This window comes from Xylocopa sonorina, chromosome 12 (genome assembly GCF_050948175.1).
Source record: "Xylocopa sonorina isolate GNS202 chromosome 12, iyXylSono1_principal, whole genome shotgun sequence".
Taxonomy (NCBI): Eukaryota; Metazoa; Arthropoda; class Insecta; order Hymenoptera; family Apidae; genus Xylocopa; species Xylocopa sonorina.
The window spans coordinates 7,812,863-7,839,079 of record NC_135204.1 but is presented as its reverse complement, the minus strand read 5'-3'; the positions used below and the strand labels follow the sequence as shown (position 1 = coordinate 7,839,079).

The 26,217-nt window shown below is 34.8% G+C and overlaps 5 protein-coding genes across 11 annotated transcripts; 3 read left to right on the top strand and 2 right to left on the bottom strand.

The window, feature by feature from the left end:
• Positions 1-53: 53 nt before the first annotated feature.
• On the top strand, positions 54-4,967 carry LOC143429680 (G2/mitotic-specific cyclin-B-like). Its single transcript, XM_076905381.1, has 6 exons — positions 54-92; positions 520-647; positions 1,522-2,100; positions 2,229-2,468; positions 2,553-2,671; positions 2,768-4,967. The coding sequence occupies exons 2-6, from the start codon at positions 618-620 to the stop codon at positions 3,024-3,026; spliced, it is 1,227 nt and encodes a 408-aa protein (XP_076761496.1). The 5' UTR covers positions 54-92; positions 520-617; the 3' UTR covers positions 3,027-4,967.
• Elp1 (elongator complex protein 1) lies at positions 4,335-9,711 on the bottom strand. 2 transcript variants are annotated; one of them, XM_076905364.1, is made up of 12 exons: positions 9,511-9,644; positions 8,759-9,392; positions 8,176-8,673; positions 7,785-7,999; positions 7,293-7,699; positions 6,124-7,210; positions 5,609-5,802; positions 5,172-5,436; positions 4,955-5,091; positions 4,726-4,880; positions 4,601-4,661; positions 4,335-4,499 (listed from the first exon to the last, which is right to left on the bottom strand). In XM_076905364.1, exons 2-12 carry the CDS (start codon positions 9,347-9,349, stop codon positions 4,438-4,440), a joined length of 3,672 nt encoding a protein of 1,223 aa, XP_076761479.1. In that variant the 5' UTR covers positions 9,350-9,392; positions 9,511-9,644; the 3' UTR covers positions 4,335-4,437. The 2 variants fall into 2 exon arrangements, with proteins under 2 accessions (XP_076761479.1, XP_076761478.1); XM_076905363.1 differs by having other exon boundaries at positions 8,759-9,711.
• Positions 9,712-9,837: 126 nt separating this feature from the next.
• LOC143429675 (uncharacterized) lies at positions 9,838-12,667 on the top strand. The gene is made up of 8 exons (XM_076905365.1): positions 9,838-10,147; positions 10,236-10,343; positions 10,410-10,475; positions 10,549-10,664; positions 10,742-11,020; positions 11,108-11,315; positions 11,397-11,623; positions 11,703-12,667. Exons 1-8 carry the CDS (start codon positions 10,109-10,111, stop codon positions 12,619-12,621), a joined length of 1,962 nt encoding a protein of 653 aa, XP_076761480.1. The 5' UTR covers positions 9,838-10,108; the 3' UTR covers positions 12,622-12,667.
• Positions 12,668-12,705: 38 nt separating this feature from the next.
• Set8 (SET domain containing 8) lies at positions 12,706-16,713 on the bottom strand. Of its 3 annotated transcripts, none has more exons than XM_076905384.1 (6): positions 16,231-16,713; positions 15,338-15,543; positions 15,053-15,191; positions 14,598-14,971; positions 14,335-14,525; positions 12,706-14,259 (listed from the first exon to the last, which is right to left on the bottom strand). In XM_076905384.1, the coding sequence occupies exons 1-6, from the start codon at positions 16,292-16,294 to the stop codon at positions 14,049-14,051; spliced, it is 1,185 nt and encodes a 394-aa protein (XP_076761499.1). In that variant the 5' UTR covers positions 16,295-16,713; the 3' UTR covers positions 12,706-14,048. The 3 variants fall into 3 exon arrangements, with proteins under 3 accessions (XP_076761499.1, XP_076761501.1, XP_076761500.1); XM_076905386.1 differs by having other exon boundaries at positions 12,713-13,065; XM_076905385.1 differs by having other exon boundaries at positions 14,081-14,276.
• Positions 16,714-18,570: 1,857 nt separating this feature from the next.
• Sno (Protein strawberry notch) lies at positions 18,571-26,013 on the top strand. 4 transcript variants are annotated; one of them, XM_076905362.1, is made up of 18 exons: positions 18,571-18,709; positions 19,319-19,400; positions 19,474-19,581; positions 19,681-19,905; positions 20,173-20,295; positions 20,505-20,645; positions 20,731-21,098; positions 21,186-21,438; positions 21,550-21,875; positions 21,949-22,229; positions 22,430-22,794; positions 22,881-22,952; positions 23,034-23,322; positions 23,410-23,793; positions 24,051-24,617; positions 24,709-25,022; positions 25,137-25,267; positions 25,355-26,013. In XM_076905362.1, the coding sequence occupies exons 1-17, from the start codon at positions 18,707-18,709 to the stop codon at positions 25,241-25,243; spliced, it is 4,008 nt and encodes a 1,335-aa protein (XP_076761477.1). In that variant the 5' UTR covers positions 18,571-18,706; the 3' UTR covers positions 25,244-25,267; positions 25,355-26,013. The 4 variants fall into 4 exon arrangements, with proteins under 4 accessions (XP_076761477.1, XP_076761476.1, XP_076761474.1 ...); XM_076905361.1 differs by having other exon boundaries at positions 20,493-20,645; XM_076905359.1 differs by having other exon boundaries at positions 22,881-23,322.
• The last annotated feature ends 204 nt before the right edge of the window (positions 26,014-26,217 follow it).

The following is a 26,217-nucleotide window of genomic DNA, read 5'->3' as shown; positions in this document are numbered from 1 at the left end:
GGGAACATAATATAAAACCAATTTCAATAATATAGGAACATCTACGTATAAATATCTAGGTACTACAGTCAGCTGTTTCATTATATGCAGAGGTAAACGTAGTAAAGTTATGTATCTCGAATAGATAAATGTAAACAGAGTTTTTATAAATATTATTTCGAAATAAATACCAAATAGCATTCGATCAAAAGTTACGAGAGATAAATGTCGATTAAATCATTATCCACATAAAATTAGTCCAACAAACCGTGTTATATAGTTGTAAAAAAAATGAATTTTAGTAAGAAAAAATATTTGCTTCTCATAAAGTTATTAAATTAATTTATACAGCAATTAAAAGAGTCTGGGATTTGTTAATTTAAGAAAAAGTTGACGTATAGCTGCTTACCTGCTTGAAATACGTGGCTATTTGACCAGCCAATCAGATACCTCGATTTTCGCGGTCTTTCTTCTTCTGTGTACTAACATCCGCAGAGGGTGAACTTCCGTCCGATCGACTAAACAAATTCAAACCGACAGTCGTTATTCCAAGGTGAACGTTGTTTGGGAAACGGTGGAAGCAGCTTAATTGGAAGACGAATTTTGGCGTTGCATGAAATACTTTAATAGAAATAATCATGGCGTTAAGAAATCGGGTTGCACTTACGGTAAGTTTCAAGATATTTTCGAATAAACAATCGCTGAATGATTAGCCCTGGTATGTCAATGGGAGGAATTGAATAGAACAGAGTAACCGTCTGTTCCTGACATCTTTAAATGCCCCTCATGCGTTTTAAAAGTTATTTCAGTAATAATCGTCGCGATTTATCTTGACTGCTTTATGTATTTTAATAAGTCCGATACTAGATTATAACGCTATTCGCTCGACCATTTAATTAAATATAATTCTGGCCGCTGGGATTTAATTTTATCGTTAACGTACTTTTTTACTCTTTAAAGTGGCGTTGCCCCCTTTAACACACATTTTTTTATAGAGAACACTCCCTTTGGATGCGATATTATTCGAACGCAATGCTAGTTTTACAAGTATCCAAGAATGAATTATTTGTAAATCCTATTCTGCACGAAAATGTGATCTTTGCATCGCGAAATTCTGTGCTATCTATAATTACGATAATTAGGGGATTCTAATATTAATTATTTTCTTCTTGTAATGCTGTATACCTCGTGCTAATTGTTGACTGTAAAAAAAAAAAAATTATAAATACATTTCGAATTAAAGTTTTTTTAAATCAATTAAGATGTAATACTATTTTCCATTTATTACTGTTATCACGAAGTTTAGAGAGATATTAAATGTTATTTATACAATTTTTGTTGAGTAATATTTATTCTCTTTTATTCTTCTTCTGTTATTATTTTCTTCTTCCACCCTTGAAAGATAGTATGTGTACTGTAACATATATATAAATATTAGAAGGAAGTAGAGATTCTTTAAATATTATGTATTTTTTGCTTTGGCTTCAATAAATAAAAAATGTGCATTGACTATTTGGGTCATGAAAACGAATAAATTTTCAGAACATTGGCAATCAAGAAAATGTGAAGAATCTGAAGTCTTCAGTGACCAAGGTACCTGGGAAAAGTAAAAGAGCTGCTTTAGGTGAAATTGGAAATAAAGTAAACACATTGAGAGGCATAGAACCGATTGATAGAACTAGTCTATTGCAAAAAGACAAGAAAAAAGTTACAGGCCAGAAACAGACTGTTAAACCACAAGTAAAAGTAACAGAAAAGCCACCTGTACAAATAGTGAAGCCTGTAATAAAGGTCTCAGTTCCTCATGAGAACAATGTAGTATCACTGCCTCCTAAGAAGGAAATTGAATCATTTTCCTCAGATCTGTTGGCAGTGGAAGATATTGATGAGGCAGATAAAGGGAATCCTAGTCTAGTTTCTATTTATAGTAATGACATTTATGAATACTTAAGATCCTTAGAAAGTATGTACCCTGTATCGAAAGGATATCTCAGTGGACAAGAAGTTACACCAAAAATGAGGAGTGTACTTGTAGATTGGCTAGTAGAGGTACACCAACAGTTTCATTTGCTGCAAGAAACGTTATATCTGACTGTTGCCATCATTGACAGATTTTTACAGGTTTGTATTGGATATTTATAGAACGATTGTTTACGCTCTTAATGTTTGTACAATTAAATATTCTCTTCATTCATTAATGATCAATGTTGTATTTTGAAAAATATATAAATTGTGAATTTCTTTAATAGGCTTTCCGCTCGATAGATAGGAAGAGATTACAACTGGTCGGTGTGACAGCTATGTTCATTGCGTGCAAGTATGAAGAGATGTATTCTCCAGATATAAATGACTTTGTATATATCACAGATAATGCATACTCGAAAATAGAGATATTGCAAATGGAGATGCTTATTGTGAAAACGCTAGATTATTCGTTTGGTAGACCATTACCATTACACTTTCTTAGAAGATACAGCAAGGCTGGAAAGGTATAATTTACAGATTCGTACTACCTATTAACACTTGAATCTGTATTTCTATTTATTATTTAATAAATTATTTCTTTACACAAGGCCCTCTCGGTGCATCATACAATGGCAAAATATTTTCTAGAACAAAGTTTGGTATATTATGAGATGTGCCATTATCCACCAAGTCTTATTGCAGCTGCAGCAATATATTTAGCGTTTCTGTAAGTCACTTGTTATACACCTTTTACTTTTCATATTTTTATTTTTAATGGTGGTCACAGTAATTTATTGTCATTGTCATATATTTAAATACGCAGAATTATTGGTAACGATGACGAGGACGAGCAGAAATACGTCTGGACAAATACATTAGCGCATTATAGCACTTATTCCAAGGACGACGTGTTCCCCATTGTGCGGGAAACAGCGAGTATTATAGTCAATGCTGATAAAAGCAAATATCAAGCTGTAAAGAAGAAATACGCTCAATCAAAATTCATGAAGATCAGCACTCGTCCCGAGCTCAGATCACCAACGATGATCGTCATAGCCAGCGTGGATAAGGAAACAGTATAATGCTTGTTTCAAGCGGTAATCACACTAAAATGTCCTATTAAAAATGGGACATTTTAATTGTGAATTTTAAGGTAGTTATTATACAAAGTTCATCGAAAAAAAGAAAGAAAAGCTTTAATAATTAATTTCCTGTAAACATGACTCCATGGACTGCATTAAATATGAATTATGTCTGCTTTATTAAAGTCAGATATTTCACACAGAAATTATTCATTAAAGCTCTTTTTTCAACTTTTAGACGTAATTACGAAATTTAGAATAATTGTATACAAAGTTTTCTAGTGTAGAAAAAAAAAGGGAGAAGCGAAGGAGTGTAGTCAATTGATATGAATGAATATATATATTCTTGGATTATTATGGCAAAACTAACGAACAACGTTTGCCGAAAGATCTCGGTTTAAATTTAGTAAAAATTCGGCAAAATGCTACTCAGGTATGTTAAAGACTGAGAAACATAATGTAGGCTTAATTTTAAGGATATCGATCGTGATCGTTTTAAAAAAATTATGACAACTTTTATTAGAAAAACTGAATATATCTTAAGATATAGTAATAATTATAATCACTTTTAACTATATCTAGTGTACAACGTAATATATTTCATTTAGTTCGCAACATAACATTAACATATTTCGTAAATTATAAATTATCCCAAAATAAAGTAAAACTTAAATGATTTGTAGATGATTTTCAAGACGTTCATTCTAACATTTTGTCGAATTTTTATCTAATTTGAAACAGGATTTTTAGGTATATAAATTGTAAACCCTATCTTTTATACTGGAATATTGAAGAAATTTTAACTTTTATTCATGATTATAAAAAACACTTTTTTTATTTTGATATTAGTCATATAAATAGTTTTAAATATTAATGTATGAAAATACGCGAGTATTCCAGACAAATATTAATAATTTATACTTTGATATCAATATTTTCAACAAATATACCGATGATTCGGTTGGCTGTTCATATCTGGCGTTTTGCCAGGGTGTTTTATACGTTTGGAGCGTGGATACTGTATAAAATTTATGTAAAAAAAATTTCAGTAAAAAAAATAAACTCTAACAATGTTTATTCAGGGTACTATATATCATTTATGTGAGTTTAAATATTACGCCACAATATTTATATGTGTTTAGGTTTATATCGAGTTGTTTTATAATGCGAGTATAAATTAAGCGTAAAGATGCGAGCGTTATCAATATTTCAATAATTCTAATATATTTTATTTCATATATATATTCTTATAGAAAAATTATTATCAAGGATCGATAATTTAAAGATTTATTAAATAAAGTTGGAAAATAAAGGGAAGTAAATGTATTTCTTTGAAAGTAAAGGTATAGTAAAATTATATAAAGTATAATGTACAATTATATTTTGGAAAAACATTTACTGTAATTAAATGTTAAAATATATTCAATTTCCAAGGCAAAGAATTAGCCTCTGGCGGACGTATAACGTAAGGTTCTGAAAAGATTAATAATTATTGAAATAAAAATTTTCCTGTCCACAGTTATGAAAAGATTATTAATATACATGCATAATAGAATTAACACTCTCTTTCTTACCAACTAATTTTTGACAGGCTAATGATCCTTGTAAATCCATCGACGCCTCTTCTACATTTTCCTAAAATTGATTTCAATCGTAAAAAATACAAGTAGTTTAGTTTCAGATATAATATACTATGTACCATTTTTATTAAGCTCGACGGCGCAAATTTATCCCAAATCTCAGATTTACTTTTCTCTATCGCCGAAAGAAACTGTTCCATACAATGCTGTATCTTTTCTGCGTATTCATCGTCGTCGAAGTATACAAGCATTTGTATTAATACATGTAAATCGTCTGAAATCAAAAATATTACTGTATAATTTCTGAGCAATATTTAATATGCGAGCGATTATTACAAATACACAAACCCCTCTCCTTGTATGCATTGTTGATAATTTGATATAAAGCTTGTATTAATGCCAGATCTTCGAAAGCACTACCCTCCTTTAAGCTCAAAAGCTTCCTTTCTTGTTTTCTGCGATTTTTGCTCGATCTGTAGCTTTTACTAAAAATAATACATGTACATTCAGATGTAATTTTTAACATAGCTACAGTTTTTGAAAAAGGTCTCAAATATTTTCATACCCGGACAAGGTAGATAATTTTGATTTTTGACTTGAAGTTGAACCTGTGATGCTGCTTGTATCGCTTAGAATATCTGACATGTCCCTATCGCATATTAATTCATTGTCGCCAATTATTTCATTGTTCCACTTTAAATTTCTCTGAGAAATATTATCTCTAACTATTGCGAGCCGCGATTTGTATTGCTCAAAATCCTTTTTATTTTTGTCTATTTGAGATATTGCATGATCCGCATATTCATATACGCTCGATCTTACACGAGATTCTGTAATATCATACTTTTACTCAACAATGTTAATAATGCATTAGAAATAGCATTTAAACAATATATAATGTTGTAACGCACTTATTTTTAATCGATTAAGAACCAAGAAGTAATATAGACAGAAAAAAACCAATATTGGTTCTTAATGGGTTAAAAATATAAATTTACCAACCAATAAGATCCAAATTCTTGGTATCATGAGCAATTCTTATAGCATCTTTCCATCGTTTACCATTGCACAGAGAAATTATTGCTTCTTCTGTATCTTTTAAATAATTCATCGCAATATGCGCGGCTTCCTCGTACTTTTTATCAGATTTTAAACGTTCTATTAGATCCTTATAAATCATGTGTTTCTTCATTTCGCTAAAATATTGTACAGTATTAATTATTTACAAGTCTAATGTAGCTACGAAAGGTATTGACATATGCACTTATTTTCTAATCAACTGTTTTTCGATCATGTTCTACATTTCATTCCCACATGAAAGATTTACTAGGTGATTGAAAAATTAATATTTCTCGAATTTAGTTCAGGAGTAGATGAATGCAATCAAATACATACAATGATGTGCCAATACTCTCCTTTTAGACACCGTAGAACAAATGTCAAGAATTTAATTTGTCTTCTAAGTGCATATTGTTGCAACTACGAGACAACAAAATTTTATTTTTATTCATATTAACCTCAGTTCCATTTGAGTAGATAATGTAATAACGTCTTGCCAGCTGCCAGCCAATTTATAAGTATTCATAGCTTCCTTAAAATGACCGCTCTTTTGGAACATAATTCCAGCTTCGAGATAACACAACTTCTTCAGTAAAAATTCGGCATAAATTCTAGCTACCTCTTTGTACTGTTCGCTGTCTTTCTTGAATAATTTCAAAGCTTTTGTATACAAATCGTGATTACGTATCAAGTTTATGCACTCGTTGAATCTACTCGACTCTTTGGCGATATGTTGAAGAGCAGATTCGTAACGTTTTAAATGTACATCAATGGAATATTTCATATAATTTTCCTCGAGTTTCTTCAGGCTGTTCAAAAACGGAATGTATTCCTTGGGATCTTTCTGTGATTTAGAAGCGACTAACATGGCCAAATTGAAGTCGTACATTCCTAATGCTATATCAAACAAGACATTTACGTCTACTATATACAATAAGTATTTTAACGCTTCATCAGATGTTACGCATCCCTCATTTTCGGTGTTAGATTTATCTTCTAATTGCTGTATCTCCTTTATCTTATTTAGTGCAGCCTCCATCCCTTGCTTTCTTTTATCTTTCACTAAACTTATAAGTATTGGCTGAATCAAACGATTAGCACTGTTCCGATCTTCCATAACGTTTCGTATCAGACGGCAAATTGTTTCCACTTTGTCCATTTCTAAAACATTCGACTTTGATAATGAACGCCTTCGATAGTAATTCGCATATATTGTCGTAGCCACGTCTTCATTGACTAGCTCAGATAAGAACAAGCTCAACCAACTCGGTTTCGAAACTTGCTCTACAAATTTACTGATGTTATGAGTGAATTTCTGAGGATCGTGGTCATGAATTAAATTCAAGTTTATCCGTTGCCGTCGCATTAAATCGAATGCAGATAAATAATCACAGTTGTCCAAGTAAAGTCCAACAATGTACAGGGACAATGGTCTGGGTTGAATACACTCTAGATTCCCGCGTGGCATTTGTAGAATTGTCTTCGAATCTTTTGAAATGGCCGCGATCAACTGGGATCCTCTTTCTACTCTTCTGATATTTAAGTCTAAAAGTATATAGTAAAGAAATGAATTCATTTTATGCGACACGACCTATGATAGTTTTAACTGTAATAATTGACATTATACCAGTATAGGATTTCTTATCGAGATGATTCTCCCATGGTTTTACAGTGAAATTTTGTTCAACTAACTGTTTGAAGTCATCCTCGTTTAATTTAAGGCATATCAAAGTATGTTGCACGGTTGTAAGGAGCAAAAATTCTGAATGAATGAAGAAACTAGTGACATTGTTAGTAATTTGTTCTCCATTTATCGCAAAGTAGTTCCTGTGATGTAAGGATAGTATCATATGCTTGGTAGCGATTCTCACAACTTCCACTTTGCAAGCAGAATCTTGCAAGTGGATATCAGTTGGTTCTAATTCTGTTTCTTTTGTATATTTTATAACAGAATTTGCTACAACTATGTATGCTTCTTTTGAATCAGGAGAAGGAATGATTTGTTGAATTAAACCATCCATAATATGTACATGGCTAAAAAAGTATTAAAATTTTTGAAATATAGCTTTAGGTTGTTCTATTTTTAAGTAATAAAAAAGGATTTGTTTCATTAATATACCTTACTGTCACTTGTCCTCGAATTTGATCATTTATAGCGTCCAACGTCAAAACACAAAGATAACTTTGATTATTCATCGATAACGAGAATAAAATATTATCTTCATCAAGCCATAGAAAATGATGCATATTGTAGAAAGAATCTTGATGCTCTAGCGAAACATTCCACTTAATATCGTATGTTCCGATATGTTTGTACTCCAACAAAATCGAATCCTAATTTTTTAAAATAAATTATTATAATACAATGTACAATATAATAATATTTTAACAAAATCTTTTAATTGAATGACCGAGTAGAAAAATTGTTATATATTTCCAAAAAAAAATTATGAAATGTTATCCTCTTTTCTATTCAGTTGTTCAATTAATTTATAACTATTTGTATTTACTGTTAAATGTTTGTAAAATAGTAATCTGTTACTGCTGGACACACAAAAAAACGTGTTACTGTCTATCCAGTTATCATTGTTTTCCACATTTGGTGCAAAAACAATAGCATTTATGGATTCGGGGGTTTCTAAAGTTTCATGTGCCATGGGAGGTGGCACAATTCCCATTCTAAGACCAGTCATTAACAGTCTATTTCCATCAATGACTCCAATAACAGATTTATCATGTATAGATGTGCCTCTACTGTGGTTAACAGTCCAATTATAGTCGCAAGTAATAAGTTCTTTGTATGTTAAGAGAATCAGCCTCTTGGAATAAGATCCTGTAGTCCATGTTGCACATATCAATGAATTATCCATGGGGAATTTGATGGATTGTTTTAAATACCAATGATAATTATTTTCTATCCATAGTTGCAGAACTGAAGAAGAATCTTCTTGAATCTGACACCAAATGGCCAAAATTTCTGAGTCTGGTGACCAAAACATATCTATCACCTATAATATAAATTTTCAATTTAAAAAACTATGCTATACTTCATTGTAGCACATTACAGACACTGTTACTATATGTACTACATACTCTAACTTCTTTTGGTTTAAATGGAAGTGAAAATTCTCTGTGTTTCAAACCATTCTTTTCAAACAGTGCAACAACATGCTTGTTTTGTAAATTTTGAGTGGTTGCAATTAAATTGCCAGATGGTTTCCAAGATAATACTGCTTCCAAACCATTAGTGAGTTCACTGGTGTATTGTAAAATGCCTTCTCTATTGAATACTTTGAACTGTCGAATTTTACTTTCTTGGTGCAAAAAACTAACAGCAAACAATGTACCATCTTCTCGCCAAGTTATTCTACATAAGCCATCATCGAAATCATTTTTATTAAGCTCCGTAGATTTGGCCAATGCTGCTTTCTTTCCTTCAGAGCCATGAAATTGTGTTTCCTTCTTACCCCAACCAACGGTTACAAACTGTTTTTGCCCAAATTCTGATGCATGCAAATCCACTTCCGATATCAGTTGGAAAGTATATACCATAGTAATTACAATATCATTCTCTGTAACTATCACAACCATTTCATCATCTGGGCTTAGTTTCATAGATTGTATATCCATATTCAATTGAGTTATTATCTCGCATTCGAATTCAGATTCTATGTTTATTCTCATGATATCGCCAGATTGACAAGCGGCAAATAATTCTTGTGTGATACTGCAATATTCCAAGCTAACAATTTCTAAAGTTTTATCAATGTTAAAGGAACTTATGTCTTCGTCATGACTGGATGGAATCTTGTATAATTTAAATTTCGATAGTATGTAAAAGTCACCATTGATAGTGTTGACAGCATGTAATATTTTTGAATCATTCGAATTCTGATTTTGATTGTTTAAAAAATTTAAGACGCGACTAGCGCGTTGTGTCACCGTCAAGTTTTTCATTATTCAATAATGACACGTAATTACAATCACTACGATATAAAAGTTAGACGAATTTTGCTTTCTAGTATACCTTAAAAGTTAACCTATCTATGGTTACAAAATAGTTTCATAGGTTATGTTTAATACAACGTGGTATACTCTGTTAATTCAAAACATTTAGAAAGCACAGCATAAAGGTTATGTACATACATTTAAAGAACAGTGTTTGATATAGTAGCACACAGTAGATATGGTTGTACAGTTCTCTTACAGTTTTATGTAAGTGGAATAACGTATTAGAACGTAACGTCAAAAGTTTTTATTTGATAAAAATAATGAAATTATTCGAATTGTATTCGCAACAGCAAAAAAGACACAAAGTGACATGTGAAATGTGTTTTTATGACGTAAACTGTATTAATAACCTATCGTGACAAGTGTGTTTCAAGAATGTAAAACATTGTTTGTCAAGAATTAATATAATTTGTCGTTCTTATTTAAATAAAAATGCACGTTATGGATGAAGACGAGGATGTTGTTATAAAAGTATGAGAAATTTTTATTATATTCGATTGACAATTAATACTTAATATTATTATAACATTTCATGTATTTCTGTTACTTTCGCTTTTAGGGTTCGTCCTTGTATGAACATTTACAAAAATTAGGCTATACAGATTTTGAAAGTGTAACAGTAGAAAATTTCACACCAAAAGTTGAAAGAAGAACTTCCAAAATATCTGTGAGTTCTTCCACAGAAACTGAAGAATGCTTTGTATCATTGATATAAATGTTTATATGTTTTTAGGATTTTATATGTAATGTAAAAAATATTTTTAGAAAATTGCGTGCCATATGTTTGGGGATACTTCAGGTATATTTATGCGTTTCAATAAGTTTTAGCAGTTCTATGAATTATTCATAATATAAAGTTTTATTCACATTAGGATGATAACGTGTCCAAGAAACAAGTGGAAACTATTTTAAATGCAAAAATTCTTTTAAATGATCATGGTTGCACGATAAATAGCTTCCTTGATAAGTATGATTATAAGCCATGGAGGTAAATTTTTTAGCATATTCTCAGAAAAAGTATAAAATATAAATTAATGGAAAAGTAATAGCATTATTGCTTTACAGAACTGTAATACTAAAATTTATGTTATTTGGTACAATTCTATCATCCTCTATGTACATATCTTATAAGACTAAATATAGAAATTCAGCGAATTTATTCGCATTAACTGTACTATGGTGGGGTATTTCCACAGAGTATTTGAGAGTGAATGCACATGTGAATCTGAAGTCAGTTGTGTCTTTGCAAAATGATGTGTTCGATCTTTCTAAGAAAGGAATGAAAATTTTGAAATATGGATATAAAATAAAATTGAGCAAAGGGAAAAGTTCTCAACAATTTTTGTAAGCTTCTAAATTTCTATTATATAGTTCTAATATTTAGGGTAGATCTTTTATATACTACTATTTCTAACATGTTCAATTCAACAGTGATCTTACAGCAGGTAGATTAAAATATTTGCAACCTTTAATGGAAGATTTAGTAAAATGTTTAGAATCCATTTCTTTCGCTTACTATCACGTTTCTTTAATTCTTCTAAGACTGTTACCAATAGATAATTGTAAGGAAGATCTATTAACAAGATTGGAAGATTCATCATTTCGAATATATGGTGAAGTAAATTATCAAAAATTAAAGGTGAGAGTATAAAAAAGATTTCAGCAATTAGTATTCATATATTTTTATCAAATTACACAGTAAGCTATCTGTTTTTTATAGACTTTATATTATACTTATATCCTCACTCAGTCTGAGATGTTACATTTACTAGCTATCGCCTATGATAATCATATATGGCACGAATCATGTAAGAAAATTCCTGAATTCAAATTGGCCTATATCATCCGCTTTTTAATCAAACTTTTAACAATTTGCAAAAAGGAATTATCAGAAGACATCGACGCTTATTATAGTTTTAAATTGGAACCAATGTTATGCAAATTCAAGTAAGGATATTTAACTATAATGTTCTTATTCGGAGATAAAAAGGATTACAGCCTGTTCATGTTTTTTTTATTACTTTAGAAACTCAGATTCGTCCCAATGGCAGGACTTATACATGCATTTGCATTTAGCTTCAAATAAATTGCAATTGGCTTATAGCCACATATTATCCGTTATCCGAGATATAGATAACGATGTATTGGAAAATCTAATGAACGAAGATTCTCTGGAAAATACAGTACAAAAGTTAAGTGTAGCCAAACAAAATATTGAGAATGCAAAAGATTTCGTTGAATTTAGTAGTCTATTTCTCGTAAAAACGCACATAAACGGTTCCGTGGATAATCGTTTAGAAATAAATATACCAACATCGAATGCAAATTCCAATCATCACGTTATAACCGATTCAGAACCAGAAATCATGGACGAAGTTTACGAAGAATACATTAAAGAAGAATACTTGAAGCCTTTGAGCGAGGAAACTGATGAGATATCATTGTACAATTACAAACGAGATAAAATATTGTTTGAAAATTTTATGACCGAATTAAAAGATGCATTAATTGATACGAAAAAATCTATGTCCGAGAGAGAATCAAAAGCGCTTCAACGGATGTATAAAAATGCAATGAATGACGGTGCTTTGAGTGACCAATCTCGAATCCCTACGCCTCCACCAATGCCTTCATTTAACAGTTTTTCCATAGTACAGAGTAATAATAAAGTTTGCAATGATACAACGAAAACGAAGTTACACGAATTGTCTGGGAAATCTAATATTACCGAGCCGACTAAAAAAGACGAAGATAACTTAATTAACCAGAACATAGGTGATATTTTCGGGGAAGACAAGTCACCAATTATTGGTATACCTTTACCAAGAACTGTAGAACTTTCCCCTTTCTTAGCGTCATCGTTTTTAAAAGCAGAAGAAGAAACATTTATAGGAAGTGGCGAGAATTCGGAAGATGATGAGACAACCGAAGTCAAGACTGAATAAGAAGTTTCAATTATAAATCACGATAAAATTTCTTGGTTTTTGGATTTTTTGTTTAAAGTGAACATGTACACGAGTGAGAACACTTCGTAACATAAATCGAAAACTTTTGTTTGAATAATAACAAGATTAATGGTGTGTTTTGTAAAAATACATTCTATCTAAATTGTTTATTTACAGATTCGGAACAAATTACATATTCAGGATACGGTTTTCATTAAAATAAACTGTACTTGCATAACTTACATTCTGTATAATACTATTAATAATGTGATAATAATGATTAACAATAACATCTATTTATATAAAATTACAGAATTAATATCAACGTAAGAGTTAAATTTTGAGGATTCATTTGTATAGAACAATTATATAAAATGCTTCAACGTATTTAATAAAGTTAAGAATAAATTATCGCATAAATATATATTCGCGACGATTGGAATTCTACAACAATAGGATTGTTACCTTATTGTATGTCATTAAAAATTAATAGTAAATGGTATTCGATAATATAAATACTGATGAAATATTGATAAAAATACGCAGATGCAAGATATACACAAAATTAATGATGATACAATACCATTAATATGAATTTCTCCACGCGAATGCATTTTTACAATCAGTTTTGTAACTTCGAAAAGAGACTGCCGTCACTCATATAATTAATTTTTGTCAATTAAACTGCTTTCGTCTGTGAAGTTAATTTTCGTGTCGTTACTTGGAATATGGCAGTGACAAATTGACAAGAAAGACAAGGATTAGTTTACAATATAAATATCGTCATATAGAGATCGAAGTAATCCGTGATTTAAACATTCAATAGAAAGGAAAATATTTATAATTACATTGAGATATATATTACAAATTCTTCAGCTAGGAGAAGTTTTGGCCTAGTATGTCTTAATTCTATAAATACTAGACTAAAGCTAAGACTAGGTGAAGTATTTGTTATTAAAAGTATGAAGATATCGTGTGCATAAATATCTGTAAACTGCAACCCAAAATCATAAAAATATTCTAAAATATATAAATATAATCGCGTACTAGAATACAAAAAAAATACATACGTAATTACACATTTTTAACATATATCTTATAAGTTTTATTTCTTTGAGAAACGAAAATCACGCGATATAGTTTAGATGTGCAACCGAGTTATATTATTTTATTTCACAAAATACTAAATATGTCTAACTTCTCTCGACTTGTTTCATAGTTAGGGAAGTACATAAATACACGTGTGTCATACTGTAGTAGAATAGAGAATATATGAATGTATTGTTCTTTGCGTACTCTCATCTCATAAAATTGAACTAAAAACTCACTATGCGTTTATTGCTCCTTCATAGGAGGAACAAGATTAATTGAATTGATTCTTCTATACAATATATCGTACTGTAATTAAATTAAATTAATTAAAATTGCTATAATGCCAGCCATGGATGATGACGTATAGCTTCACGACTTCGATCTCCATAGTCGTACGTTATTTCCACCCCGATAGGTATATTTTCTTTCGCTGTAAGTACCAGATGTGGCGTCGAACCTACTTCCACAACTCGTGCAATTAAGTTACCGTTTCTTGAATGATTTACTAATCTACCTAACTTATCAGTCTCCGCGGTTGCATCGACGCTAAAAATATGGTGATACTATAAGTGATTGATGATTTAAAATAACTTTACGAATGGTGTCTTAATAAGTACCTACCAATACTGATGATTACGATGCTGGAAGTAATACATGTAACATCCAGTATTCTGGTCTTGTGCATATATCTTTTCACGCTTTTTCGCCGTCACTTGATCAATCAATTCGCCAATATATTCCACTACGAATTCTCCTTTCATGAATTCTCGCGTCGTTATTACTCCGCGGCCTTTGCCAGCAAAATGTCTTACCTTAAACGAGAACATAATGCACTGCAATTGACGATAAAATAGCAATTGCATTTCATTATCAATATTTCTTACCTCCAAACCTTCCTCTACTTGATAACGCACTTTATTCTCCATATCACGTTGCTTTTCCTCTAATACAGCTTTTTTACATTTTCTTACACTGCGACGTACTGGAAAGTAATCAGTAAGCTTATGATTTGTACTTTTAGTATTTGAGGTGTCCATTGAACGATTTGTGGCTATCTGATTGCTATTTAATTTTCTACGGCCACGATTGGCAGGTTTTTTGCAAAGTTGTAGTTCCATATTTAAAGTTTGAGGTATTATTGGCTTTTTATGTATCTCATTGTTTATAGTTCTCTCATCTAAATCTTCTACTTGATTATTTGGCATATTAATCCTATGTGGCGTCGATGGGCTATGAATAGGTACTGCTACTGGTGTCTCTGAAAATGTTATTGTTTGTTCAATTAGCAATACCATCTAAAATATATTTATTATAGATAGTACAATTAATAGAATATTACCATCTGTCCTGAAGTGACCAACATTAGTAAGGATGTCATTTTGTATAGAATCGGTTTCCTCGTTCTCATAAAACCTCTGATCAATAGGCATTATGGAAACTTTGCTTTTAGAAATATCTGAATTTGAAACATCTGTAATCTGCATTTTTAAAAGAACAATATTATGCACTCCTTTTCGACGAAAGAAAAAGAAAATAAACATCAATTTTGTACGTCATTCGTGAAAAATGATTTACATAGATTCTTTGCATTCAATTTTTATAAGATTCAAAATGAGTTACATACTTGTGTATAAAAAATGGAACTTATCCGCACAGGAGATTTATGTGCCTCGGACACTAGTTGTATCTCATCCGTATTGATGATTTTGACATTTTTACTATCATCTAATTTGACCTCTTTCTTCATTGGCGAATTTGTATCACATTGCGTAGATAAAACGGCAGTCTTTGTACGAAATGTGGTTTTCTTTTCCGTACGTTTTCGTCTTCCTATAATTTAAGTAAATCCCCCATAATCCCTGAATCTCACAATTTTCATAAAACGATTACATTAAACAATGTAAGAAACATGTAAATTAATCATACAACCAATTCGTTTAATTGTAAGATTATATTTTTTATGCATACCATGTCTTAATCATGTACGTTATATCATAGATATACTTTTATATCTCTCATTAATAATAAAACTGTGTATGAATGTGTACCTGTATACGTGTGTATGCGCGAACGCACAGTGAAACCGTGGATGCGCGCGCGCATTCCTGTCTCTACAATTTTTGTGCAGATTCATTAAAAATGCTATTACAGTAATAAATACATCTCAATATCGCGTGTATCTTAATTTCACGCAATCAATTACAACATTTACGAGCAACGAAATGTAAGATACTCGCACGAATAGAAACATTAAACTTTGACTCTTCTGAATCTATCGTTCTCCGTAGATCGAGAAAGCGTTAGAAAAAAATGCGAACAGCAGAGGCAGAGACTCGAGACAACTCGTCGCCTTAGAAATCGTGCACGAATCAAACAAAACCTCTCGTCTAACTAGCGTCTACGAGATAATATTCAAAATGGAGAGAGAAAGGAAATGGCCTATCAAAACATAACCTGACTATCAGAACGGAATCTTCAGTGAAAGTGTAAATGAATTTTTTGGAATCCGATCCCTACCTTTTACCATGTTTACCCTCGATTTCGCCACGTAATAAACGTATAACGAATTTGTTCTTCTCATACAAAATTTCTGTTAAGCGAGAGGGGCCGTTTCGATTCACTTCGACGCTGGTCGACGCCAATGCACACACCAAGGGAACGATCCTCCGTTAATTCGAATTTTTACAAACCCAAACCCGTCGACGCTCGTGTTGATCAAGCGAACACGGTGCAACATTTAAATCCGACGAATAAGTTATTTATCGACGACTGCCGTTCACGACTCCATTAACTTGTCCGCGTCATTCTTCCTGGGGGCAAACCAGTAATTACAAACATCGGAACACCACACCGGATATGCCGCCATTGCCTGCTCTCTTTACTACAGTACATTATTATTAAATTAGATACTACCTGTATGCTCTGCATACGTATTACACTAACACGTATATACTTTGCTTGTCGCCAGGAATGGTCTTTTATAGTTTACACTATTTTCTTCGCTACAATTAATCACTTGGCGATTGATTCTTAAATAGTTGAATACATTTTTATAACTTCATTCGAAATCGCTTCATAAATGTTTTTATACGATGAATAATCGCACGTTAAGTCTCATCGATACATCAATCGCCCGATGCTAGTTCTAAATATTCTAAGTAAACGTATACACATGTTTTTAAAAATGTCAATACGTTAGGAATCTAATGCATCCTTTTCGGACAAATGAATGCACACATTTGCATGCGTGAAAATAATTGAGCAAACTATCGAGACGTTCATTATTACCCTGGATATTATGTATAAACGTATACTTTGTTTCTAAGAATTAAAACTACATATTGTTACACGATTAATACGAACATTGTGTGCAAAAAACATATACCGCGTGTTCGTTAATAATTGAGGATGAGCCATGTTTGAACAAAAGAATTGTGCGTGACGAGGAACAATGTAGTTCACGTATGTATATTCAGGTGGATTATGCATGATTAGAAGTATTCAATTTCCATATCAGCGACATAAAATTGACGAAATCAAATCATCTCCCCATGTCTGTTTAGTTAGGTCAATTTGCCTGCAGGCGGCGCTGTTAGCGGCGCGAAGCTCGGATCGATCGTATTAGAACGGTGTTATTTTTTAGATAGATTTAGGTAAGCAATCGTGTAATACTGGGTGGACGCGATTTATTTTAGCGAAACGGTCGTTTAGGATCGTTCGATTTTCGCGAGGACATTTAAATCCGTGGTGAGCCGCGTTATTCGACATTTCTATGCGGAGTTCGCCGTTGTATTCTTTTCTTTTTACCGCGGATACTTTAAATCAACTAACGATCAGCGCGGCGCTTCGGCGGCGTTGCCAAGCGTTCCAGTACAGTTATATACCCGTTTAAGTGTAAACCACGCGCGTGCGAACACATGATACGCGATATGCATGGTTTGTTTACTGTTCATCGTGATTTGTAAGAACACGTGCTCGAATAGGCGATCGTTGAAACCGTCGAGCGCATTTTAATACACGTGAACGACCTGTCGCTCGGTACATTTCGCGTTTCTCGTCGCTGTGACGCACGATACGTACCGCCAAGCACGGGAGACCAAGTAAATCGACTCGCTAACTCGCTGAAATGGTATTAACAGTAACTACTACGTCAGTTGAAATTCTTTCGCGAGATCGTGAAATAATTTTAGAATTCTCCCGACGCGCGACGAGTCTTTCACGATCGCGCGGCGATAAAAGGGTTGCATGTCCGACGAGGAAACTTTCTTAAAACCTTCTATCTTTTGTTTCCCTGTCCGCTTTAAATTTGCATGCGTTGTCATGAAAAATTTAGTTACGAAATAGTCGATAGATGTCAGAATTCCCGGAGTTGTTTTTATCGGCGGCGAACCGCGTCGCTGGAAGCCCTGCTCGTTCGAACGGTCGCGTGAATCTCTGTTCTCGTTAAGCAGACGCGATCGATCGAGACGGTGGTCGCGCATCGATCAATTATTCCTTCGAAAGGGCGGTAAATTTTTTGGTTAACGCGCTCCTGAGAACGGTCCCATTAAAACGCGTAGATCCGGCAACGCCGCGCGATCATATTCCGCAGCCATAGCTAGGCGCGTGTGTTTTTGTATTTGCATCGCGGTGCACCGTGGGCCGGGCGAAAGCCAAGATGGCGGCAGCCGTGTTTGGCGAACGCGTTTCAAGTGTGTGCACGGGTTTAGACCGCATAAATGGCTCGGCCTAAGCGCACAGTAACCTCTCACACTGTGATTTCCTAGCTCGCACAATTCACCAGCCGTATGATCGTCGTTGACTAATGTCCGTTTGATGAGACACGATACACAAGATTCTCGAGGGAGGAAAAAAAGTGTCTCGTGCACCCTGTCACAGTCAGCATCTTCGATTGCACACCGGAGATAATTATTCACCGTCGTCGCCCCGTCGAGGCATTTCATTTGTTCCCGGTTAGTCTACGGTCGCAACCGCTTCGAGTGGATCCTCTGCCATGGTGAGCTTTTGTTTACGCTTCTTTCAGTCGATCGTTCGTAAGAAGGCGCGCTTCTTTCGCCGCGATCCGTATTTCTTCTCCGTCCATCCATCACTTGGCACGACTAACCTATAGACCGTGGTGTTTGTGTTATCGCGAATACGCACTGGGGCCCGTCTTATTGTAATTTCAAATGACTCACACACGTCGTTCTCCCTCTCCTTGTCCCCGTCTTCCTCCCGCTTTTTCCTAAAGTCAAACAAGTTCGCGAACAATATCACCGTTTCCTTCCACGCTTTTCGCGTAGCCTTTTTTTTCTTCTCTTTTTTTTTTTTTCTTCTTGCACTCGATCAAACGCGAACCAACGGCATTATTTGTGATGTTCGCCGAACGTTCTTTTTATATTCACGTTCAGATGGATAAAATTATTATTTACACTACGATATTTCGAGGATGTGAAATTATAAAATGAAGGTACTATTAATATGCGACGAAACGTGTGTTTAGTATGTTGGTTTATTGTGAATTCGAGGGAGAGGGGAAAAATTAATTATATTAATGGAAGCAATAGTTTACTACTTTTATGGGGATGATGTGTACAATTGAAACGTTATGCATGCTTTTTCTCAGTCAACTAAGAGGGATAAAGATGCGATGAATGAAGATAGCAGCAGTGATGAGGATGAAGATCCCGATAACATGGGTGTACCCGGTAAGTATTTTATTGAAATGGTAAAAAGAAAGTTGGAATGTGAAAACAATGTTGTGTTTGTATCTTTTACTAGGCGGTGGAAAAGATCTTGCCACTGCTACTGGGATTGCAAATATTAAAGACGAAAAGCCAGCGGATGCACCGTCTAACGTTATGACCAAGGGACAAGGAGGATTAAACAGTAAGATTAGTGTTAATAAATAATATAAAGAAATATAAAAGGATTAATTCAAGGCAATGTCTTTGTATTGTTTTAAATAATTTTATTTTTTTTAAACAGTGTTGAATCAGAAATTTGCTAATAAAATTCCTGGTGGACTGGTAACAAAGACGGCAACACCCGGTTACGAAATGGTACGCGTGGGAGGATCACAGGGTACACCGCCTGGTTTTGTTAATGCAAACCAGTTAGGTCAATTAGGTCAGTTAGCTGCCGCTGGGCCATATTTTCCACCAGGATTAGCATCTCTTGCAGGTTTTAATCCTGCAGCCTTTTTCCCACCAAGTGAGTGTACCAACAGTTTTTCAAATTAATTCATTATTGTATAACACGATCACATTGTATGTATAAATTAATTATGTACATACATCATTAATTTTGTAACAAGAGTGCATTTGTGTATAAAGAATTTATACCTTTATTGTATTTAACATTAACAGTTATGATTTAACCATAATTAACTATTGTATTATTTGTAATTACTTTAAATAGTGCTATTTAATAATATTAAATGAGCAATCGAGAGGTTTTATGTATGTTATTATTCCCCAGGCATGGATATGAGCTTAATGAGTGGTTTTATGGGTATGCCTGGAATGAACATGGGTGTTAATCCCCTTGTTCAGTTGTTAAACCAGAATGGTTTGCATCCAAACTGGCCAGCTGGGCTATCAGGTAAACTCTCATATTCTTCTTATCAACTCAAAGTGCTTTAATATTTGAATTGTTATTACTATTTCAAATATTTGTTACAATGTATCTAGATGCGTTCAGAGGTGTAGAATTCTAGTATTAAAGCACGATCATAATCATAAATTACTTAATATTCATTAAGCGTTATAAAATTATAACATTATAATACGATAATCTAGAACTTCTTGCAGGTAAAGCTGTATCACAGTTGTGGATGAACGCCGGGGATCCTGCTAAAATGAATATGCAACCAACCATACCAGAGGAGGAGGAAGTAGACGATGAAGATATGGGCGTTGCAGAAACATACGCCGACTACATGCCTACTAAACGTATGTTTATATCACTTTGGTTTCGTACAAATCGCAATTATTACATTCATTTATTCTAATTAACCAATCTGTGAATGGTAAATAGTTAAACTTGGACGAAAGCATCCGGACCCAGTCGTGGAAACTGCTTCGTTATCTAGTGTCGAACCAACGGACGTTTGGTACAAAGTTTCGATACCAGAGGAAACGATACGAACCGGTGCATTGTCTGCGCTGCAATTGGAATCGATAACGTACGCGTCACAGCAACACGAACACTTGTTGCCAGATGGTACACGAGCTGGTTTTTTGATCGGCGATGGTGCTGGTGTTGGTAAAGGACGAACTATTGCTGGGATTATATTTGAGAATTACTTGAAAGGAAGGAAACGTGCCATTTGGGTATCCGTCTCAAACGATCTCAAATACGATGCTGAACGCGATTTGAACGACATTGGCGCCTCAAAAATTGAGGTTTTTATACGCATTTATATATAAAAAATATCCCTTTGCATTCTCCTCAATTATTTAAATAATATAATATAATAATTGTGATCGTAGGTTCACGCGTTGAATAAATTTAAATACGCGAAGATCTCATCAGCGATAAACGGTAATGTGAAGAAAGGTGTGATATTCAGTACATATTCAGCTTTGATCGGAGAATCTTCGCAAAGCGGGGGCAAATACAAAAGTCGATTGAAGCAACTTTTACAGTGGTGTGGCGAGGATTTCGATGGGCTTATCATTTTCGATGAGTGTCATCGAGCGAAGAATCTTTGTCCTACGGGTAGCTCGAAGCCTACTAAAACAGGTACGTGTATTTCTTTTTTTCATTTATACCACTGCAATATGTTCATGCATTTATATAAATCTATCTGAATTATTTGTGATTTTCTGCAATAATTTTGCTTTTGTATTTCAGGTTTAACCGTGTTAGAGCTACAAAATAAGCTTCCCAAAGCTAGGGTGGTATATGCCAGTGCCACAGGTGCCTCTGAGCCCCGTAACATGGCCTACATGGTTCGATTAGGTATGTGGGGCGAAGGAACTCCGTTCCCTGAATTCAACGACTTCATCACGGCCGTGGAGAAACGTGGCGTCGGCGCGATGGAGATCGTAGCGATGGACATGAAGTTGCGTGGCATGTATATCGCACGACAGCTTAGTTTCCACGGAGTAGCCTTTAAAATAGAGGAGGTGCCGCTATCCAAAGAATTCACCGAAGTCTACGATCATTCCGTTAAACTTGTGAGTACTGATTAACCAAGAACGATATCGATTTCTTGATTGCACCATTAACGTATTAATGGCTCCTTCCTAGTGGGTTGAAGCAATGCAAAGGTTTCAAGAAGCGGCAGAATTGTTGGACGCCGAGAACCGTATGAAGAAAACTATGTGGGGACAATTTTGGTCATCGCATCAGCGTTTCTTCAAATACCTCTGTATTGCGGCCAAAGTGAAACACGCGGTAGCGGTTGCACGAGAGGCTGTAAAATGTGGAAAATGTGTAGTTATTGGCCTGCAATCTACCGGCGAAGCACGCACGTTGGAACAATTGGAACGCGATGACGGTGAACTCAGCGATTTCGTTTCCACTGCAAAGTAAATTACTTGTTCGATGTTCTCTATATATGCGTCGATTAGAGAGACCTTCCTTTCTTGTGTTACTTTTTGCATTGTAAATTAGATATTTAAATCAGACGTTTGAAAGCAACAGCATAAAAATTGGATACATTTGTCGTGTCCACAACGTGATCGAAGTATACACGTAAGTTAATTGCTTGAATAACTTATTGTTTTAGGGGGGTACTCCAAACGTTGGTTGAGAAACACTTCCCAGCATCGGATCGTAATCATATACACCGAGTTCTGGGTATCGAGCCATCAAAGATGCAGAGGTTAGATGATCTTGACGATATCGACGGTGCTGGTGGTTCCGCGGGCGGAAGTAAGAGAAAGCCAATACGACAAGCGGCGCAACGGGCGTCGAAAAGGGTTCGCACAGTCCCGTCTGACGATGATTTCACCGACGATGAAAGGAATGGGGGGCACAGTTCAGATTCGGAATACAAACAGAGTGGTAGCGAAAGCGAGGACGATCATAAGACCGATATCGAGAGTAATATCACTTCCGATTCTTCCTTCAATTATAGCGAATCAGATTCTGGTGGGTTTCATAATGCAAATTGTTTGAATCAAGAGAAATGTTTCCACAATTGTGATGCAACTAAAAACTTTTCGCATTTATCGTAGATACGGACTCTTTCGGAAGGCGAAGGAAGAAGGGTGCCAAGAAACAGAAGAAACCAGTGAAAAAACGAACGGGTACACGTCCGATATTAATGAAAAGTATTTTCGTAAGTACTAACAAGTATAACGGATTATACATTGATAGATTATACGCAGGCCCCGCGGGTGCTGGAGCAGCGCGCAACCGAGCTCTATCGAGGGATGCAGTGGAACGTGCTTACATAATGAAGAAGGAACTGTTGTTACAAGTAGAGGAACTCGGTGAACGATTGCCACCGAATACTTTGGATCAATTGATAGACGAGTTTGGCGGACCGGAAAACGTTGCCGAGATGACTGGTAGAAAAGGGAGAGTCGTTCAAACCGAGGATGGCACTATTCAGTATGAGTCCAGATCCGAAGTTGACGTTCCATTAGAAACGCTTAATTTAACAGAAAAACAAAGGTGCGCCATTTCAGCTTGTGATGGAATTCCTTCTTCTATCTAATAGATAGAAGATTTAAATTTACATGATTCGTCATTGTGTAACAGGTTTATGGACGGAGAGAAAACAGTGGCTATAATCTCAGAAGCCGCCAGTAGTGGTATATCGTTGCAAAGCGATAGACGAGCAAGGAACCAGATGCGACGAGTGCATATCACTCTCGAGTTACCATGGAGCGCTGACAGAGCGATACAACAGTTTGGACGAACGCATCGTTCTAATCAAGTGAACGCCCCGGAATATATATTCCTAATCTCGGATTTGGCCGGCGAACGACGATTCGCATCGATCGTCGCGAAACGTTTAGAAAGTCTCGGAGCTCTCACGCATGGCGATAGAAGAGCCACAGAAACTAGAGACCTCTCGCAATTCAATATCGATAATAAATACGGACGTGCTGCACTTGAAGCGACGATGAGAACCATAATGAAGTTTGTACTCCTTCTTATCCTTTAATGACAGTAGAAAAACGTAACGGATAATGTGCATTATCAATCAAAGTAGTATCTCTCTTTACTGAAATTTTAAAATTATTATATAATAGATATATCGTTATGAAATTTAGTCATCCACTTTAGTTTGGTCGAAAAAATATTACAGGCTTTTTATAGTGCTCAACACGTGTGCATATACTCCTATCAATTTTTATCAAATATTTTAATACGTTTATTAAAAATGAAATTCCCAGATACGAGCCTCCACTTGTACCACCGCCACAAGACTACCATGGCGACTTCTTCAAGGACGTTGCCGACGCGTTAGTAGGCGTAGGTTTAATCTGCAATAGCGAGAGCTCGCCTGGTATGCTCACTCTAGATAAAGACTATAACAACATGTCAAAGTTCTTGAACCGCATCCTCGGCATGCCAGTCGATCTGCAGAATCGTCTATTCAAATACTTCACTGACACATTGAACGCCATCGTTACGCAAGCGAAAAAGACTGGTCGTTTCGATATGGGTATCCTCGATCTTGGTACTTCCGGTGAAAACGTGAAAAGGGTTAAGCTTTATCGTTTTCTACGAAAACACGCTACCGGAAAAGCTCCGACCGAGCTTCATGTTGTCCACGTCGAACGTGGAATGAGCTGGGCTGAAGCGATGGACAAGTGTTCCGAATTAACAGGGTCTAAGGAGGGTTTCTACTTGAGCCATCAAATTCGTAATGGAAAACAGACGGCGATTCTTGCAGTTGTGGTTGATACTGGAAAAAAGAAGTCTGAGAGTAAAAAGGATCAGCTGTATATGGTTTACAGGTACAGTATTTAGTATTCTATACATCGAAAAAATGATATCAGCTTGATAATAGTTGATGAATCGTATTTTTATGTGTACTCTCGTTAAAAGGCCCAATACAGGATTACAACTGAGACAAGAGACTTTAGGTGAATTAGAGAAAAAGTATAAAAAGGTATCCGCAGACGAAGCGGAACCGCATTGGTCGCAACAGTACGAGGCATCTGTAGATACATGTTCGCACGCCTACTGGCGCGGCAATTGTAAAAATGCGACACTGGGTATGGATTGCGAGGTCGGATTACGAAGGCGGTCCTATAATGTACTATCTGGTTCGGTGTTAAGCGTGTGGAGTCGGGTGGAAGGTATCTTAGCGTCACGTTCTGCACACAATTCTAAAATGCAAGTTGTACGCTTACGAACTGGTAAGTGTGTGAAACTACGGTTTATTTTTTTTTAACAAGTTCTTTGTGTCGCAATACTATATGTCATACTTTAAAAATTGTTACAAAAAATTTTACAAATTTTTTGTTCCTCAGATGAAGGTTTAAAAATAGTTGGTACTCTTATTCCAAAGTCCTGTATGGAAATACTACGTCAAGAGTTAACATCCGATGCTGAGAATACCGAAGAACTTACATTTTGAACAATTCGTTGATTGCTTTTATAGGTAAGTCATTAGCGTCGCTTCGAAAGCGTGATTTCCTTATTGTAAACGAACGGGAGAGACTGCAATCTTTTTGTATTTGTTATCAAGGACCAAAAGAAGCGATCGATGCGAATGTAACATGGACAAATCCCTCTTCCTAAGTCTTGCGACAAAATTCGTTAAAGAAGGGGATGCACTTGTGAATGCACGGCGAAAGGCACGAGTTTGCAGTCGTGTCAATTAATATGAATGTATCAGGTAGATTCCAAACTCAGAATCTATTCACCGGCGTTCTAATTATTTTTCTGGTAATGACCAGTAAAACGAACGCACGGCCACGAACATTTCCAGTCTACGAACTTTACGAGACTCGAACTTATCTCTTTTCGTTAGGCTTTGACGTTGTTATTTTATAAGTTTTAAAAAGGTATACTTCTGCTAGCCTGTAGCATATCGATCATATACGAAACGTTATATTATTAAATAGCTAGAATATTTCTTTTCTCCTTTTTTCTTATTTTAATGATACAGACTGCGCTCGCGTTTAATTGGGCGTTACTGAGTATGAGGATCCGTTTTCACTTTTTTTTTTTTCCATGTATCTTTCTCACTAATTACTGGATCAGAAGGAAAGAAAAACGTCAGAAATTATATTAATTCATAACAATGATACTCGCACATAAAACACATTTATCGTTGATTTTTATATCTGGAAAAAAGAATGTTAAAATTATTTTGTGAAATGTATCGCTGTACGTAGAACAGGATTAGATTACATTTCTTTCACCTTCTTGATCGCACTGCTGTTTAGGAGAATTTATATCAATGTGGGATAGTTTTATTTACTTTACGCATCCGGTATGAAATATTTTGTAGAAGTGAAATGTAGAGGGAAAGCGAGATTCTTATTGAAGGGAATCGCGAAGCTATAAGTGATCCGTTATAGTGATTCGTACTACGTAAGGAACCGT

Excerpts from the sequence above, each read along its gene's own strand:
- LOC143429680 (XM_076905381.1), top strand. The coding sequence starts at position 618 with ATGGCGTTAAGAAATCGGGTTGCACTTACG. Across the intron at positions 648-1,521 it reads GAAATCGGGTTGCACTTACG|AACATTGGCAATCAAGAAAA; the intron begins GTAAGTTTCAAG and ends ATAAATTTTCAG. Across the intron at positions 2,101-2,228 it reads TCATTGACAGATTTTTACAG|GCTTTCCGCTCGATAGATAG; the intron begins GTTTGTATTGGA and ends TTTCTTTAATAG.
- Elp1 (XM_076905363.1), bottom strand. The coding sequence starts at position 9,622 with ATGAAAAACTTGACGGTGACACAACGCGCTAGTCGCGTCTTAAATTTT. Across the intron at positions 5,437-5,608 it reads CAAGAATTTGGATCTTATTG|AATCTCGTGTAAGATCGAGC; the intron begins GTTGGTAAATTT and ends ATGATATTACAG. Across the intron at positions 4,881-4,954 it reads CAATGCATACAAGGAGAGGG|ACGATTTACATGTATTAATA; the intron begins GTTTGTGTATTT and ends TTTTGATTTCAG.
- LOC143429675 (XM_076905365.1), top strand. The coding sequence starts at position 10,109 with ATGCACGTTATGGATGAAGACGAGGATGTTGTTATAAAA. Across the intron at positions 10,344-10,409 it reads GAAGAACTTCCAAAATATCT|GATTTTATATGTAATGTAAA; the intron begins GTGAGTTCTTCC and ends ATATGTTTTTAG. Across the intron at positions 10,476-10,548 it reads TATGTTTGGGGATACTTCAG|GATGATAACGTGTCCAAGAA; the intron begins GTATATTTATGC and ends TATTCACATTAG.
- Set8 (XM_076905384.1), bottom strand. The coding sequence starts at position 16,294 with ATGAGAAGAACAAATTCGTTATACGTTTATTACGTGGCGAAATCGAGG. Across the intron at positions 15,192-15,337 it reads GTTCCATTTTTTATACACAA|ATTACAGATGTTTCAAATTC; the intron begins GTATGTAACTCA and ends TTAAAAATGCAG. Across the intron at positions 14,260-14,334 it reads CATCGTAATCATCAGTATTG|CGTCGATGCAACCGCGGAGA; the intron begins GTAGGTACTTAT and ends CCATATTTTTAG.
- Sno (XM_076905358.1), top strand. Across the intron at positions 19,582-19,680 it reads GGGACAAGGAGGATTAAACA|TGTTGAATCAGAAATTTGCT; the intron begins GTAAGATTAGTG and ends TTTTTTAAACAG. Across the intron at positions 23,323-23,409 it reads AATTTAACAGAAAAACAAAG|GTTTATGGACGGAGAGAAAA; the intron begins GTGCGCCATTTC and ends ATTGTGTAACAG.